The following is an 18,807-nucleotide window of genomic DNA, read 5'->3' as shown; positions in this document are numbered from 1 at the left end:
TCCTTTCTCTATTGAAACCTTGATGTTTTTTTAACAGAATATCAAATAATAAAATATATTTTGCTCTGTATCTTGTAAAATTGGCCTCGTCTTCTTTAGCACCCGAAAGGCTCCATTGTTGAAAAGTTGACAGCAATTATCATGTCCAATAAGCTGAGAGTGAAGTGTATTGTGACTGAGGGGAGCCAAGATTAAAGTGGAATGCACCTCGCAGCAACTGAGGATTAGAAAGACTGGCATTGATGCCATAAGCGGAAAGTGTAACCTCTCGAAAGAGCTGTTCTTCACTCCTGCTCCAGAGCGTCGGCTGCGGGGTCATTCCGAAAAGCTCTACCTGCGACGATTTCATCTCAATCGAAGGAGAGGAGCTTTCTCCGTCCGGGTTGCGGATCCGTGCAACAAGCTGCCAGACGAGATGGTGAAGATGCCGACGACCGCTTTGTTCAAAGCCTCCCTTGACCTCAAGTGGCCTGAACTCTTTACATGAACACCACCCTGTACTTAACTCCATGTCCCCCTACATGGCCTTGCTATTTGCTTTTGAGCCAAATTAACTAACTAACTAACTAACATGTGAGAAAGAACTGATTGATACATTCCAGTATTAAAAGAATAATAGTTAGGAAGAAGTGGATATGTGGGATAACAGGGTGCAAAGAAAATGCAAGAGACAGCAGCAATATGATACAATATGATATACGAACCTCATTTGTATGGCGGGCTAATTGACTGATGTACATCATATGGTCTTCGCGGACTGCTTCCAGATTCATGAGCAAGTCAGATTGAGGACTTGGTTGGTTGGATTCACAGCACGGCCACTTGGAAGGGTCAAAGTTGGCCCCATTTTGGATATACCGATACGGAGCTATTTGCATATCTCCATAAAGGGGAACGACTTCCAATTGCTAAAATGTAAAAGAAAACAAATGCATCTCAACAAAAAGACTAAATCTCACAAACGTAGACAAAAAAACTTGCTGGAAAACAGAAAAGACAAAATGAGGAGCTTTTAGCTGAGCAAACAGAAATAGAAATATTTACAGCTCTGTTCAGACACAAATGAACACTTGCTCTCTCTCTCTCTCATTCCTTCTGGTCACCAATTCCACACGTCTCCTCTTTCTCCCCTCTCACACACAAATTCTTACAGTTACTCTTTTTAACACACACAACAGGTGAGGTGGATATCAATCAACAGGTGAGCTGGATATTAATCAACAGCTCACCTTAAGAATTCTGTCAATCTTGCTGATGTTAATTTTCTTCTTAGCATCCATCTTGTATATACTGATGTCTTTGGAGTCGATTAAGAATAGACCAAAAGCCATAACCTGAGAAGAGAAAAAATTTAACATTATAAAAAAGAAACAATCATCACATCTGGAGCAATTACCATTACATGGCAGTAATCAGCATTGTGAATGCAATAATTGATTTAGCAGAGGAATAATTCTTACACAAAAATATTTGTCATCATTTTAATATCCCTTCCCATTGCTTGCATAGGTTGGATGGAGTTCATTGAGATAGACTTTCCATGGTTCTATATCGTTCTGGGTACAAGATACTACCCTTCCTCTGCTACTGTGATCCTATGACTCATGCTTCCTTGAAGTGTCAGGTGAGTTGAGACAATCTCTCAAGTGCTGCTACCATAAAATGTGCCCTGTACATCCTAAGTGGATAGTAAAATGAGCTGAGAATGCTTAGCGCTCTGAGGGCCATTTATTCCACCTCTCTAGGGGTGGTGGTGATGGTGGTGCCGCGTAAAAAGTACCCCGGGTACTCTGTAACATGGTTGGTGACAGGAAGGGCATTCAGCTATAGAAACCAAGCCAAAGCTGACATAAATGAGCATCAGCCTATGGATGTAGTGGCCCTCAACAGGGGGTGACCCAGACTGTGATGATCAGACCAACCTAGGTCAGTATGGAGACCAGGTGGAAAATTACAATGTTGATGTGTGTGTGTGTGTGTGTGTGTGAGGGTTTGCAAGAATGCCATTGTTCAAGCAAAGCAGCAGAGACATTCTTCATATTCCTTGTTTGATATCATAACCGGTCACTTTGTGAAATAAGAATATGTGGGTTGCTGTCAAGCATCATCATCATCATCATCGTTTAGCGTCCGTTCTCCATGCTAGCATGGGTTGGACGGTTCAACTGGGGTCTGGGAAGCCCGAAGGCTGCACCAGGCCCAGTCTGATCTGGCAGTGTTTCTACAGCTGGATGCCCTTCCTAACACCAACCACTCTGTGAGTGTAGTGGGTGCTTTTTATGTGCCACCGGCACAAGTCTGTCTCTAAAATTCTGCCTCAAAACCAATTCCTAGCCTAACCATGCTAATATGGAATAATAAAAAAAAGAAAGAATGGACGTTAAACCAATGAAAACAAAACAAAAAAGCAAGAAAAAACCCCCAGCATGTTGGTAATGAAACGGAAGTTGCAATAATTGTACTCACTTTGACTAACATATACTTCTCACTGGGTGTTAGATACATAGTGTTCTCATACATGTTCAAGCAGATGTTGACAATATCTGATAGAAGATTCTCGTAGCCTTCAATATTTATCAGCTCATTCTTTAAAGTAGTTCGAATGCGATTTTGAGTCGCCAAAAACATAGAAAGATTCTGCGATTCCTGTTGCGCTAATGGTTCATAGGTCACTTTTAAAAACTGAGCAGCTCTGAGAAAAGAGGAAAGAATTTCAATAAAGATTTTGAAAAAGACGACGCAATGTTGATGTTTAGCTCCGAATTGGTCCTGACTGACCAGACCCATGATAAAAGACATTCCAACCACAATCATTCCATCTTTTAGAACAGAGATTCACAACCAGGATCCAGATAAGATTTTGCTGTTAAAATTTGTCTCCAATAAATTGCTGATGCTTTTAAAACACACAAAATATTTAATTTTTTTTTTTTTAATACAATTCCAAACAATATTTCAGTATAAATGGCTATGGGGAGGGGGTCCAGCAGAGTAAAAAAGGAATCAAAATGGGGTCCATAGGCAAAAAATGGTTGAGAACCAGTCTTAGAATATATCAACACTAGATTATCTTTTCCAATGTGTCTTTCATTAACCCTTTTGTTATTGTATTTCTGTTGAGATGCTCTGTGTGTCTTTCAATTACTTTAAATATAACAAAGAATTTAGTAAAATAACTTAGTTATCATTCACAATTTAGGAACATAAATTGTGACAAAGGTTTGGTGGAAGATTTTAATTCAGTTAAGATGCTGTGATTAAGGTTTAGTGGAAGATTTTGATTAAAAACTTATGAAAACAAGACATTTGTACTCAGAGCCAGAGCTGGTTTCCACCAGGTTAGTAATGAAAGGGTTAAGATAGTAGAGTATGGTTTGAGGGAGATATCACCGTTACTTCTAGCAGGTAAAAACAACTTCTTTTGTGAAGCAGGCCACATGAGACCTGGCTCATCATCAGACAGGCTGCATTATTAAAAAAAATCCAAGATAATTTTTCATTATGAATGCTGTTGAAAAGGCCCTGCAAACTGCAGTTTGCTCATGACTGACATAAAGGAATCTTTGTTGATTTGGAAAATGCAATATTAAGATGACGGGTGGTAACAGGTCAAATCTGCCAAAAGCAGTATTGAGCAAGATGAATGACACTGCTGGCCCCAGTTTTACATGGGTGATTAAATATTTCCAGGTTCAATTCTCACATCACAGCTGAATGGTAGACAGTATGAAGAACATCCAGCTGTGTGAAGACAATAAACAACTGCAAGAATAAATAAGTCTTTTCATGCAATTATAAAATAAGATTTTAGGTTTCTTGCATGTGGTATGGCTATGAGGTTGTAAAAGCAAACCTTACTACAATTACTACACTGTGTTCTTGTATAAACATTCAAAGCAATTTTTGTATCAGTTTGCATGTATCACAACGGGTTCTACATATTGTTCACTGATGAGAGGTCAACTGTACAAAAGACATCCAACTATAGCAATAGAAAAACCCACTAACATCGGAGAATAGACAGAACACACACACACACACACACAAAATACACATTTCAAACCGAGTGTTACCTTTTATATGCTGAATAGTCATTTTTGACACTGGATTTCATGTTTTTTAGCTCATCCAGTTCAGCAAACATATTGATGAACTTGCCCAGAGTGAGAAGATAGGCTTCTGAGACAAAATCATTTCGTTTCAGCTCCTTGACTTCTTTACAGAACCGTTCGATGGCGCGTTTCTGAAATGAATGAAGATTTTCCACAAATAAACGTACATAGTCAACTCAACCCTGGACATATAAAGGCCTCTTGAGGGAAAGGGCTTTGTGGACTGAATTACCACCAGGACATGGCTGGTACTTACCTTAACATTCTTGGACAAGGTGACAAGCAAAGCAACCTTACCTCGATTTGAATTCAAGATGCCACAAAATAATCCTTTCTGCTATAAGCACAAGGCCTGAAATGTTGGGGGGGGGGGGGGGCACAAGTCAATTACATCAACCCCAGTGCATGACTGGTACTCTGTTCACAGAGTGACCCCGAATGGATAAAAGGTAAAGTTGGCTTCAGTGGAATTTCTACTCAGAACAAAGAAGTGCTAAGCATTTTGTCCGATTCTGCTAACGATTCTGCCGGCTTGCCACTTTTAAGATGTTTTGAAATAATACAAAGCAATTTAATCAACCAATCTGTTCTTTCTGCCATCCACGGCTAACACTGCAACAATCTCTTAGCATGGATTTGATGCATAAGGATTGAAAGTGTGATGTTATGAGAAAATCAGGATGTGAAAAATTTTAAAAGAAAAAGATGTGTGTGTGTGTGTGTGTGTGTGTGTCAGTTGGTTAGGAATACACTGATTGTGGATGTTAGATTCATGGCTTGTAGCATGTAACTGACTGGCAGTTTACTCTGAGGGAACATTAACAAATTAACCAGTTAATTAATCAATTAATATAATATTCCCTTTTTTCATTACAAAATTTGGAAATATTTTATGAATGTAACAAGTACTCAACAACTCTAATCTTGACTGTAACCTTAGTTACATAAAGCATGGGGCAAAATAAATACAGTAAAAAGACAGCAGTTCAATCCATGCTACAGGCTCCAGCAGCATTTTCGTTTTATTGTGTATGTGTGTGTTCAAAATATATATTTCTTTACTGCCCAGGAGACCGATAGAATAAGTACTGGGCTTACAAAGAATAAGTCCCAGGGTCGATTTGCTCGACTAAAGGCGGTGCTCCAGCATGGCCACAGTCAAATGACTGAAACAAGTAAAAGAGTAAAAGAGTAAAAGAGTAAAAGAGAAGGGGCTAAACATAGAGGGGACAAACAAGGACAGACGAAGGGATTGAGTCGATTATATCGCCCCCCCCCCAGTGCGAAACTGGTACTTTATTTATCGACCCCGAAAGGATGAAAGGCAAAGTTGACCGCAGCGGAATTTGAACTCAGAACGTAACGACAGACGAAATACCGCTAAGCATTTCGCCTGGCATGCTAACGTCTCAGCCAGCTCGCCGCCCTCACAAAATATAAACTAAAACAAAATTTTTTTTCTTTCATGAAGCCAATCAAATTTGTTTTCATTATCTGCTCCCACTTCCATTGTTCAAGTTTTGACAACAGCAGATATGAAACTCAGAGTAATGAAATTTGAATTTTCTGGTTAATAAATATATTTTGCCAACCTACAAACAGCATCAACTGCTTTCCTTTTGCCTTCTTGTTCTTCACTGAAGTTTTTGCATTCAAGTGTTTCCATAGAAAGCAAAAGCTTCAAGAGTGTGTGTGTGTGTGTGTGTGAGAGAAAGAGAGAGAGAGAGCAAGTAATTATACAAATCAGAGCTATTCTGACGAAGAGAGTCTCACTCACCTGGAAGTACATAAAACGCATCAGACTGGAGACATGTGGCTCCAGCACTTCAACGATGGTTGTGTAGATTTCAACTCTGTTGGGCTGTTCATTGCTTTTTACCTGTAAAGAAACAGCACAAAGCTAACGTCAGTAAAAAGAAGAGAAAAAAACAGTTTTTAACACAGGAATCCCAATGTGCAGAACAGAATGTGACATCAGACTAATTCTTAGAAAGAGGGTCTTTTCCTTTTTATTGGTGCAAAGCCTAATCTAGGCAGGATGAGGGGTCTGGTTTAGAAATACATTGCCCATGTTAGAGGTAGGATGTAAAGAGCAAGGCAATAAGAAATTTGGGGCCTCATTCATTCAATCAGTGCAACTGGGGTAAGAGGAGCAGAAGGGAATGAGTCTCCCATTGGGGAAGGAAAACAAATTAGTTCAACAAGTGAGAGTCTTTTATTCTTTTCCTTGTCTCAGTCATTTGACTGTGGCTATGCTGGAGCACTGCCTTTCGTCGAACAAATCAGCCCCAGGACACTTTTGCCGAACCACTAAGTTACGGGGAAGTAAACACACCAACATCAGTTGTCAAGTGATCATGGGGAGACAAACACAGACAAATATATATATATATATACAAGGGCTTCTTTCAGTTTCCATCTACCAAATCCACTCACAAGGCTTACTCACGGGGATGTAAACACACCAACATCAGTTGTCAAGTGATCATGGGGAGACAAACACAGACAAATATATATATATATATATACAAGGGCTTCTTTCAGTTTCCATCTACCAAATCCACTCACAAGGCTTTGGTTGGCCCGAGGCTATAGTAGAAGACACTTGCCCAAGGTGCCATGCAGTGGGACTTAAACCAGAACCATGAGGTTGGTAAGCAAGCTACTTACTACACAGCTGCCCCTGCACCTATATGTTAATCAAATTCATTTCAGCATGGGACTGCTACTTATCAAAGTTGACCTTGGTTGGATTTGAAATCAAAACATAGAAAAATGTTATTAAATGCCAAATTTTGGCCAAACCATCTGCCGATTGTGCCATTCCTCCACTCTTAATGGTTACATCAGAAATGTTTGATGATTCATTGTTTTGTTGCAAAATTTGTGTTTGCTCACCCAGAGGATGGATCTCATTTATGAAAGAGTTGAGGCACACTCATTCCTCTTTTATTTATAATGTTTAAACGAAGATAATTCCTCTCTAGACTTGTTTTCCCTTTCATATATCACGAAGTTTGTGATAATATTCGATGGGCCAAGTGCTTCTCTCCCCTTAGCTCTGGCAATATAGACACCTAGTAACAATGAGGCTCCTATGAGTTGACAAAACCTCAATTCTTCAAATGGAATGCATAGTGTATTCTCTGGCATACAAGACAACGTAGCATGTAATGTAAACATGTAGCTTAAGCATTCAAACATTGCCGCTGTCTTTCCTAATCCTGTTGCATTTCATCTGGAGTTTTTGATCCTCCAGAGTCATCATGGTGTATAAGTCAACCTGTACTTTGTTTTTTTGCTGTAAATTATGGTCTGAGAAATTTGACTTATTATTATATGTTAGAAAATATGATAATTAATAAATACAAGGGCATAACTGTGACATATTATGTAAACCCTGTTCAGATGAAAGGGGGGTAAAAAATTACCCTGCCAAGATTTAAATTTGGAACTGACAAAGAAAGCAAGCAAAAATTAGACTTAATTCAAAACCCTGCTGTCTCATTCATTACTGTTGAAGTGGATTTCTTCCCCATGAGATCATCATCATCCGCTTTCCATGCTGGCATGGGTTGGACAGTTTGACTGAGGTCTGGTGAGCCAGAAGGCTGCACCAGGCTCCAATCTGATCTGGCAAGGTTTCTACAGCTGGATGTCCTTCCTAATGCCAACCACTCCGAGAGTGTAGTGGGTGCTTTTATGTGCTACCTGCATGGGAGCCAGTCCGGTGGAAGAAGCAATGACCATGCTCGAATGTTGTTTTTCATGTGCCGGTAAGGCAACCCGGGTAACAATCATGCTCGAATGGTGCTTTTTACATGCCACCGGCACAGGAGTCAATCTGTGGCCCTGGCAACGATCACACTCAGATGTGCTTTCAATGTTCCACTGGCACGAGTGCCAATCAGGTGGTACTGTCATCGGCCACGTCAGCGATTTTGATTTGATTTCACTTGCCTCAACAGGTCTTTGCAAGCAAAATTTATTGTCGAATGAATGAGGGCTGCTCATAAGTGGGCTGGTTACACCCCACGTTTGGATATACTTTTAACATTCCACTGGCACGAGTGCCAATCAGGCGTGGCACTAGCAAATATCATTTGAAAAGATATTCACACACAAATTAATGTTTCCTCCTTTACGAAGGGAGAGACACAATGGATAATGTAATGACTGTGCGGTTATTGTTGGAAAGTCTTTGATCATAGGTCTGCTCCATTAGGGATGACCTGGGGTCAAACAACAATTAATCAGGTTTCATCCAAAGCCAACATCTTCAGCCTTTTCTAGAAGCTGTTGTATTAACAGGTCTATTTTGCTCGTTAACAATTAACCAGTAGAACGATTTCTTATTTCTTTACTGCCCACAAGGAGCTATGCACAGAGGGGACAAACAGGGACAGACAAACGGATTAAGTCGATTATATCGACCCCAGTATGTAACTGGTACTTAATTTATCGACCCCAAAAGGATGAAAGGCAAAGTCGACCTCGGTGGAATTTGAACTCAGAACGTAGCAGCAGGCGAAATACCGCTAAGCATTTCGCCCGGTGTGCTAAGGATTCTGCCAGCTTGCCGCTTTACCAGTAGAACGATTTCTTTGCAAGAATAATTGAATATTTTATTTCAGTGGTCATTTTGCTATGACGATATTGAGAAAAAGATAAAAAACTTTTCTGTTGCTAATAAATATTTTTTTTTGCAAATTTAAGATAAGTTTTCTCAAGAAAAAAAAAAAATTCATCTTTTATCTTTTCTACTTAGTTCATTCAATGGGCTCCAGCCATGCTGGAGCACTGCACTGAATGTTTCAGTTGAATAAATTAACCACAGTGCTTATTTTAATTCTATTGATCTTTTTGACCAAACTGCTAAGTTATGGAAACATAAACCAACACTGGTTGTAAAGCAGTGGGGACGGGGGACAAACAAAATCACATGTACATAAATATCTATCAATATCTCTCTCTCTCTCTATATATATATCATCATTGTTTAACGTCCGCTTTCCATGCTAGCATGGTTTGGACGGTTCAACTGGGGTCTGGGAAGCCAGAAGGCCGTGCCAGGCCCAGTCTGATCTGGCAGTGTTTCTACGGCTGGATGCCCTTCCTAATGCCAACCACCCCGTGAGTGTAGAGCTTCCACACAGTTTCCATATCCCAAAGTCACTCACAAGGCATCGGTTAGCTTAGGGCTGTAGTAGAAGACACTTGTCTGAGGTGCTACACAGTGGGACTGAACCCAAAACCACATGGTCGTAAAGGTGTTTCTTAACCACACAGCCATACCTGGGCCCATTTCCCAAACAACTTTGTGAAAGGATTTTTAATTGAAGGACAAAAATATTAAAAAGAAGGAAAATTTGAATGTTACCTGTGGAAGAGCTCGTGAACAACATCTCCATGTGTATAACATCACAGCATAAGTTTGACCTTCTTCTAAAAGTTGATTCTAGAATAAAAAGAAAAGAAGAGCTCATTGATAGTTTTGGTTACTTTTAAATTAAGAGAAAGAGAAATCAGAAACTTATACCAGAATATGAAAGGAATTCCCAAAAGAATAAACACCAAGAACTAAATAAATGATCGGAGTGGTTTCTCATTGCCATCTTTAAAGCTATGGAACCAGTTGAAGGCAACCCTACAAGCTTATCGATCATGAAGCACTGTTACTGCTTCCAGCGGTGAACCAGTCCTACTCACCAAAATTGAAAAGAACCAAGTCACTAAAAGTCTAGGTTCTTCATTAGCAAAAGAATATTGGCAAATTCTTCAGACACTTATCATAAATACAACACTGCTCATTAGTTAGTCGTAAATTGCTTTGTGCATGGCTGTAGAATCGGAGTCTGTAAAACAATTGTTGGGTTCCTGGGGTTTGGAGATGGTAAAACTGTGTGCAGACTTTGACCAAATGTAAAACAAATTACCAATGCATTAAAATTTCTTCACACACGAATTTGAAAATAATCCAATCAGATTAAGGATCTTTTGTGAAGAAAGGATCTGGTTTAGGACTTTTGATGGGAGCCTCTATTCTACAGATACAATATTTGTTCAATAATAAATAACCATCATCATCATCTGTTTTCCATGCTGGCATGGGTTGGACGGTTTGACAGAGGTCTGGAGAGCCAGAAGGCTGCACCAGGTTCCAATCTGGTCTGGCAGAGTTTCTACAGCTGGATGGCCTTCCTAATGCCAACCACTCCAAGAGTGTAGTGGGTGCTTTTTACGTGCCACCAGCATAGGAGCCAGTCAGGGGGCACCAGCCCCAGCTATGATATTGGTTTTACTTGACTCAACACGCCTTCCCAAGCATCTCATATCGCCCGACGCATCAGGAGTATTCTTAACAGGGCTGGACATAATACTTCACATTCATTTGAATTTTATCTTCAAACAATGTTTTGCTTTAAAAAGGAAGAGTTATATATCTAATGGAGTTCATTTCTTTAAAAATAGTTAAAGTTGTCTTAAGTCATCGTCATCACCATGTCAAGTTCACTTTTCCACCTGTGTATGGCTCGAGTAGAATATAAAGGCAAATATTTTACAGCCAGATACTCTTCCTGTCATCCAACTCTCATCTGTTTCCAAGTAAGGTAATTTCTTCCCCATGGATAGACATGTTATTGCAGAATATTGGAAAAGAATGACACCGTTTGTATGATGGGGACAATCATTTACAACACTCATGTGAAGACAAGGAGACACAAACACACACAATCATAAACCTGCCCAATGATGGGTTTCTTTCAGTTTCCAAATCCTCTTACAAGACATTGGTCGATTCAGGGCTATAATAGAAGATACCTTGCTCATGGTATCATGCAGTGGGATTGAACCTGGAACAATGTGGTCATGAAGCAAACTTCTTACCACACAGCCACACTGGCATCTTCAAGTGTTCTTTATATTTTTCAAGTGATAAGCAAAAATGTTCCTCTGGTATATTTTAGACGAGCAAAACGCCCCTACCCCCGTCCAATGGATGGTGCTGAGTTGTCAAACATTTAAACCAAATTTCCTCAAAACAACTTGTCCGACCGTCCCATAAGCCTCCCTTTGACAAACACTGATTTCACCTAAATTTGTGACACTGTGCATTTTTCTCGTATACACGTAGTATCGATCGCAACAGCTGATGTACTTGCACGTCCAAATGCACGTTCCCATGGCTTTATCGATCGAATTCTCACCTGGAATTGATTTTGGTAATTTTTTCAAAATGAAGGAGGGAGGGATCCAGAGGATCAGAGGTGAAGGGGACGGGGGAGGACCTAGAAGATCAAAAGTGAAAAGGGGTGACCTGTGGATCAAAAGAGAAAAGAGGACTAAAAGATCAAAAGTGAAAGAGGTAGAACACGGGGTCAGAAGTGAAAAAGAGGATCAAAAGTTAAAGGCGGTGGGGTGGGCGGGTAGATGTGGGGAAGGATCAAAAGTGAAGGGGAGAGGGATGAGAGGATGAGAAATGATGGAAGGAACTTACCAAATCGGCATGTACAGCGGCTTCTTCCTTGTATTTTGCCACACCGGATACATAAGCATTTCTGTCCTCAAAGTTTGTATCAAAGTTTGCCTGGTAGTGCAAGGAAAGGGACTGTGCCTCAATGCAAGGCTGCTGGTCGGGTAGCTGCAATTCGTCCAACACGTCGACATTTTGCAGTGCATCTGACAGTGTGATTTTTTCACCAGATGCCATCCTGACACACGAAGCACCTCCTCACTCACACGTGGTGCTGCTGCTTCCTGAAATTAATGTACAACAACAAGATGACCCCTGTCAATATATTCAATTCTGTGAAACACAAACAAAAATAAAAGCAGCAGCTTGCAGCTCTCGTCTCGATTCCCACAACCAATTTCAAGTGTATAGTATATCGTGTCTCTGCTTTTATGCTATCTTTGGGACACCAGCTCTTCACAAACTATTATATGCTTTTGTTTAACCCCAGGCGAGTACTGAATGAGCAGATTTACAAACAAAGGTATTCCAGTTACGACCATCTCATCTTATTTTCTGACTCTATATCTCAGACCATATTATTCAAAGTGTTGCTTTTCAAGATGGCTGAGTATGATTTGACTACTCTTTTTAGCAGGTCACAACAAAACTTACAGAAAAGTTCTTAAGATAAAACTATGACAAAAGGTTTAAATTTATATTGAAGCATTTTAAAATAAATGTTTTGTATCATATAACCAGGGTTGGCCTCAGGTGAGATGGAATCAAAAAGGCTAAACAAATCAAAGTTTATATAATACACTATTTTTATATTTGTACACATGCTTTTCTTCTATTTGGCAAATACCATTTAAATCTAATTTTACACTGTCTGTATAAATTGAATTTGTTTTAGTAGTGTGGTCTGTCTAATGATGAGCCTGCTTCTTGGAAAAGGTTACCTATGCCTTTTCATGCTGGCATGGGTTGGATGGTTTGATAAGAGTTGGCAAGTCATAAGACTGCAGCAGGTTTCAATTGTCTGTTTTGGCATGGTTTCTATTGCTGGATGCCCTCCTCAACACCAACCACTTTACAAAGTCTACTGGGTGCTTTTTATGTGACACCAGCATCAGTGCTCTTTACGTGGCCCCAGCATGGGCGCTCTTTACGTGGCCCCAGCACAGGATATGAATGCAAAATGCATGAGTTAAGCATTCAACATAAAACAGTCTCAGACAGAAAAAGCTAATTTAAGTAAAGTCCAAAAGACTAGGATTAGGAGCAGGCTTCTGGCTCAGACATAAAAGACAGCTCTAATCTGAAGATTAACTTCAAAATAAGTAGCCTTCAAGGACAGACAGCAAAGATTTTAAACTTTTCCACACATTTTTTTAATCTTTTACTTGTGTCAGTCATTAGACTGCGGCCATGCTGGGGCACCATCTTGAAGGAATTTTAGTCAAATGTATTGACCATAGTACATAGTTTTGTTAAAGCTGGTATCTGTTCTATTAGTCACTTTTGTTGAACTGCTAGGTTAAAGGGATGTAAACACACCACACATCAACACCGGTTGTCAAGTGATATTGGGGGACAAACACAAACTCAATGACACACACACACATATATATATATACACACACAATGGGCCTCTTTCCATTTACTAAATCTGCTCACAAGGCTTTGGTTGACCTGAAGCTGTAGTAGAAGACACTCGCCCAAGTTTCCATGCAGTGAGGGTACACTAATAATAACAAGAGCACTCAGAGAGCGCAAACCTCTGCCAAGGTAACACCAACATCCTCTTAACGATTAGCCAGAGATGATTTTTAAAATGTTCTCACAAACAAGAATATTAAAAATGAACCTGACCGCTCTCAAAGATTTTAAAAAACCAGGAAAATAATCAAGAATCCTTGTCTGGTACAGGATCAATCCCCAAATCTAATCAGTTCATGCCAGTCACGAGGCCAAACATCCCTGAAAGTTTCATCCGAATCCATCCAGTGATTCTTGAGATATCTTGTCCATGGACAGACAAACAAATGTGACTGAAAACAATACCTCTGCTTCGCTAAGGTGGAGCTAATAATAATCCTTTCTAGCACAGGCAGAAGGAGGGAACTTTTGAAGGAAGGGACTAGTCGATTACATCAACCTCAGTAGTCAACTGGTACTGATTTCATTGCCCCTGAAAGGATGAAAGGCAAAGCCGAGCTCAGCAGAATTTGACCTCAAAAACGTAAAGATGGATGAAATGCTGCCAAGCATCTCGACCAGGGTGCTAAGGCTTCTGCTAGATCGCCGCCTTAATGATAATAATGATAACTGTTTCTCCTGTAGGCAGCACAAGGCTTGAGATTCAGGGGGACGGGTCGGTCGATTACATCAATGTCAGTATTCGACAGGTACTTTATTTAATCAACCCCAAGAGGATGACTAAATTAACTTTAGCAGCATTTGAACTCAGAATGAAAACCGGAAGGAATGCTGCTAAGCACTTTGTCCAGAGTGAAAGGATTCTGTCAGCTTGCCACCCTAACAACAACAACAACACTTTCTACTGGAAGCACAAGGCCTCAAATTTGGGGGAAGGAATTAAGTCGATTACATCAATCCCCAGTGTGTAACTGCTACTTAATCTATCAACCCCAGCAGCATTTGAACTCAGAACACGAAGACAGACAAAATACTGCTAAGCATTTCGCCTGGCGTGCTAATGATTCTGCTAACGAGCTGCCTTAATAATAATAATAATAATATAATAATAATAATAATAATAATAATAATAATAATGATAACTACAACAACAACTGTGCTCTTTACTAGAATAAAAAACAAAAATAAAGGAAAGAAAAAGTGAGAAATAAAAAAAAAAGACTGTATCTGGACAAAAAGTGACTTATTTCAACAAGTTTAGAAGAGTTTAAGTTAAGATAAATAAAGGAGAAAACAAAAATGGCTTATTTTCTGTGCTTAAAGCCTTGAATAGCACAAAGTGGTGGTTTGTAGTGGCAAGTTCTGGAGTTAGTAATCAGTAAAACAACACAGTAGTAATACTAATATTAATAATAGCAACAGTATTAATAACAAACTTACCTCCCTAACAGCCTAGTCATAAGAATGTTTCGATGTATTCAGCAGTCAAGTAAATTAGAGACAGGAATTTAATAGTTATTTCCGAGATAGTGAAAAAGAGAGAGACTGCTTAAATAATTGAGGCAGATTCTGTGTGTGTGTGTGTGCTTGTTTCCTTTGGGTTTTTGCTTTTGCTATTTTTTCTTTCTGACAATTACTCTTGCTCTCTCTCTCTCTCTCTTTCATTTAAGAACACTTAAATAATTTGTTTTTGTTTTTCTTTTCAACAGAAGTCTTTCTAACAGACTCAACAACACTTCTTCAGGGTCCTTCTGTTGTGGAAGACATGAGAAATAGATGGGAGCAGAAAGCTTTCAGTACTTCTACGATACAGTAATGTTTGTTCTTTCTCCCCCAACTGACACCACCACCACCACTCCGCACCACAATTCCAACAACCTGTTATCATTCTATGATATTCTAAAATTAAACAAGCATGTGACGATGGTGTTTTCATATATAATTTCTTTCAGAATGAATTGTATAGAACAAAAATATTTTTTAAAAAATGATAGCTATTCAAATCTTTGAAGAGGAGGGGAAAAAAATTCTTTCTTTTATTGTTTTCTAATTTTCATGAACACCTAAAGCTAGAAACTGCTAAGTATCTGTCGGTGTCGGGAGAATCGTATTGAAGATTACACTCCAGGCTAGAATAAACCCAACTGTTGAGTTTGTTTTTCAACTGTTCCGAGTGCACCAAGAACTTTTGGCTGAGAGCTCTAATTAAAACCAAGGTATTGACTAATAAAATGATTAACAACTTAAATAACGGTCTTCCTTTTACCTTCTTTAATTATCTCTCTCTCTCTCTCTCCTTTCCTCAAGACACAGAATTAAGTTAACTAATCAAAGTTAATTTAATAAATGACTGCTTAAAACATGTTGTACATGTAATTTACAGATGTAACTGAAGCCAAAATACAAAGGATTACAACATATCCAGCCTCAGAGCAATTCACTCCATAAAAGAGACGAGGATCTACAAATGCACGCTTGCTTGATGTTTTCCTGTGCTATCGACAGCAAATACAGCAAATCTTATTTGCACAGTTAGGGAAACTCAACAGATACCAAAACTGAACATCGAGATATTTTGCAATATTAATGAATTCCAAACTTGAGTAGATTTATTAAAATCTCTATGAATAAGCAAGAAATCCCAGAAGGACACAGCAGAAAATATTCTCATTTGTTTGAGTTCAATTTAAAAATCTAATTAGAACACGATTCGAAAAAGAGGAGGCCAAAAGAAACATCAAAAACATTATAAAAGTCTTCTTGAATAACAAGCTAACACCCAGCGTTGCCAGGGTGTTATGACCTCCAGCCACATTGTATTATTTGTTCCTTCCTTATGGGCAGATTCAGCACAGCTGATACATAGTGAACTGGATTACTGGTGGAATGGAAGTTATTGTTTGTTTAAAAGCATCTACAACACTCTTGGAGTGGTTGGCATAAGGAAGGGCATCCAGCTGGTACAGTCGCTGGCTCTCCAGACCTCAGTGAAACCATCCAACCCATGCCAGCATGGAAAATGGACGTTAAGCGATGATGATGACGAGATGTTAACAAACCAAGTCATTACATGTATCAATAATAAAATAATTCCTGTGTCCTTTTATTCTTTCATTAAGTGAACTGCAACCATGCTTGGACACCAATTCCAGGGGTTTACAATCACAAAAACCATTCTGCCACATCAAAATATAAAGAAAATAGACATTACCATCATAATAAGCATTGACGTTCTCCAAGAATGTCTTAAAATGGTTCTCAACAATTCATTCGGTTAAACAATGTCCACTCTACATGTACGTGGATAGGTGACTGCTTGGGAAATCTAGGGGTTGCAAACAAACCTTAGTAATTACCAGATGTATCCTGGTTTTAGAGTAGGTACACCAGATCCCTACATGCTGTTAAGAGGTGACTAAGAGGGTTGACAAAAGGAAAAGCATTCAGTTGTACTACTGTGTAGTACCTTGGGCAAGTATCTTCTACTATAGCCCCGAGCTGACCAAAGCCTTGTGAGTGAATTTGGTAAACTGAAACAAGCCCATCATGTGTGTGTGTTTGTCTCCCACCAACGCTGGACAACTGGTGTTGGTTTGCTTACATCTCTGTAACTTAGCAGTTCAGCAAAAGAGACCAACAGAATAAGCACTAGGCTTTAAAATTAAGCACTGAAGTAAATTTACATTATTTACATTTGACAGATATTTGTCCTCATCTTTTATCTTGATATACTCTCCAACCTTCATCAGGTCAATAATAATAATAACAACAATATCGAAAAATACCTTAGGAATGAGAACCCAGGTTTGAAATTTCCCCAAGACACCTGATGAAGGCTGGAGGGTATATCAGCCGAAACGTTGTGTCAACAACAAACAAGATGAGGACAAATATCCATCAAATGTAAATAATGTACATAATTCCTCATCTCTTAAATATAGAACTGAAGTAAAATTGTTTGACTAAAATTCTTCAAGGTGGTACCCTAGTGAGGCTGCCGTCTGATGACTGAAACAAGTGAAAGATAATCTATGTGAGTACGGTAAAAATAGGACATAAAATACTTGGAATAGTTAGAAAGTATGTCAGGATTTAGTTGTGAAATTTGTAGAAATTTAGTTATTCCACAAAAGAGCAAACACACAGTATGTCTGTGACGAGAGGGTTTGAGTTCAGCCAGACCAGCACGAGATGGTGCATCCACCTACGTACTCCCAGCAAATAGCATCACCAGGAGGGGGGGGGTGTTAACATAATTCATCCATCTTTACCATTAATTTTAAACAGGACTCTTCCACCCACACCATCTCTTTTCTCTCTAACACTCCACATACATCTTTCTCTGATTTATTTCGTTAGATGAGTAAGTGGCCTTGTTCTGAACTGGCGACTCCTGAACACAGCAAGCTGTTTCTCTCTCCCGTGTCTGACAGAAACCGCAACGAGCGAGAGTGTTACCGTACTCCCCCCCCCTCATTCAGTTCATGCATATACAGAGATTTACTACTATTTCCTCTGACACAGGATACTCGAATGCAGTCAGAGTAAATGCCAAGTCACGGTTATCGCACATGCATTTCTAACATATTTACTGATATCTGTGACATCTATTATCATTGCCTGCAAAACTTTTGCCTTTGACTTGTATATATTTCTCTTATATCTTGTTCTCTTTCTGGCATACATTGTTGAAGTACCCTCTGCTCTTAATCACTGCAGGACCAGCATTAATTGCCTCAGTTAACGAGAAGTGGGGGAGGGGTACTTATAAGCTTCTTTACAGCACTTCTAAGAACTTACATTCTCCAAACAAACCCCACTCCCTAAGTTATATTATGATCACTCTTAGAAGCTTTATGGAGAGACATGATTATTCAGCCAGACAAACCAAAGCCAAAAATAGGCAGCAGACCATCTGGGGACAGTTGACAGAGACACTGAAAATAGCCAGTAACGTAGGGCACATGCGAGACTATGATCAATCAGGTAGAACACAGGAGTGTTATTGTAGCAGCCTCATTACTTACTACAAGGGCAGAGAAGGTGTTTTGGAAAGGACAAGGTTTAGGAAAGTTAAGTCACACACAACTAATTGGAAAGAAAATTAGCTCAGATGCGATATAGTTATGAGCTGTGCAAGGTCGAGATGCATCTATTGTCTTCTTTCAAGAGAAGCATCTATGGGAGAAGTTCTTGGATAAGAATGAGCCACCATACTCAGCACTCAATGACTTGGAGAAAAAAACCCAACAAAAACGTTTTTGACAAATTACCATACCATGCTGCTCTAGGGTCTGGTAGTTACAAAGAAAACCAAATGTGGATGAACAATTTGTGAGATGTTATGTAGAAATGCTAACAGAAGGTGAAAATTTACAATGAGTTCAGTGAAGATTTGAGCATGCAGGTAGGTGTCCGTAAAAGCTATGTTCTCAGGCCCCACCAGCTTACTGTACATCTGCAAACCATAACAGGTGAATTAAAGACCAACTGTCTGTGGAAAACTTTGACCGAATTCAAATAGATGAATCTGTTGAAGAATTAGAAGAAATTCTAAAGACAGAAGCAAGCCAAGGATTG

At 39.3% G+C, this 18,807-nt stretch overlaps 1 protein-coding gene across 5 annotated transcripts in view; it reads right to left on the bottom strand.

The window, feature by feature from the left end:
* LOC115218691 (cytoplasmic FMR1-interacting protein) overlaps positions 1-18,807 on the bottom strand; it is a 72,764-nt gene that overhangs the window by 29,291 nt on the left and 24,666 nt on the right. For 3 of the 5 annotated variants that reach the window (XM_036508515.1, XM_029788624.2, XM_036508516.1), the window contains exons 2-8: positions 11,611-11,870; positions 9,493-9,570; positions 5,890-5,991; positions 4,074-4,243; positions 2,467-2,692; positions 1,230-1,334; positions 705-908 (exon numbers count right to left, since the gene is read on the bottom strand). In XM_036508515.1, coding sequence (XP_036364408.1) covers positions 705-908; positions 1,230-1,334; positions 2,467-2,692; positions 4,074-4,243; positions 5,890-5,991; positions 9,493-9,570; positions 11,611-11,823 — 1,098 coding nt within the window. In that variant the 5' untranslated portion in view covers positions 11,824-11,870. Of the gene's footprint in view, positions 1-704; positions 909-1,229; positions 1,335-2,466; positions 2,693-4,073; positions 4,244-5,889; positions 5,992-9,492; positions 9,571-11,610; positions 11,871-14,663; positions 14,809-18,807 lie in introns of those variants that run through there. The other 2 variants (XM_029788626.2, XM_036508517.1) reach the window with 2 other exon arrangements.

This window comes from Octopus sinensis, linkage group LG13, assembly GCF_006345805.1.
Source record: "Octopus sinensis linkage group LG13, ASM634580v1, whole genome shotgun sequence".
Lineage (NCBI taxonomy): Eukaryota > Metazoa > Mollusca > Cephalopoda > Octopoda > Octopodidae > Octopus > Octopus sinensis.
This window is presented reverse-complemented; position numbering and strand designations above follow the sequence as displayed.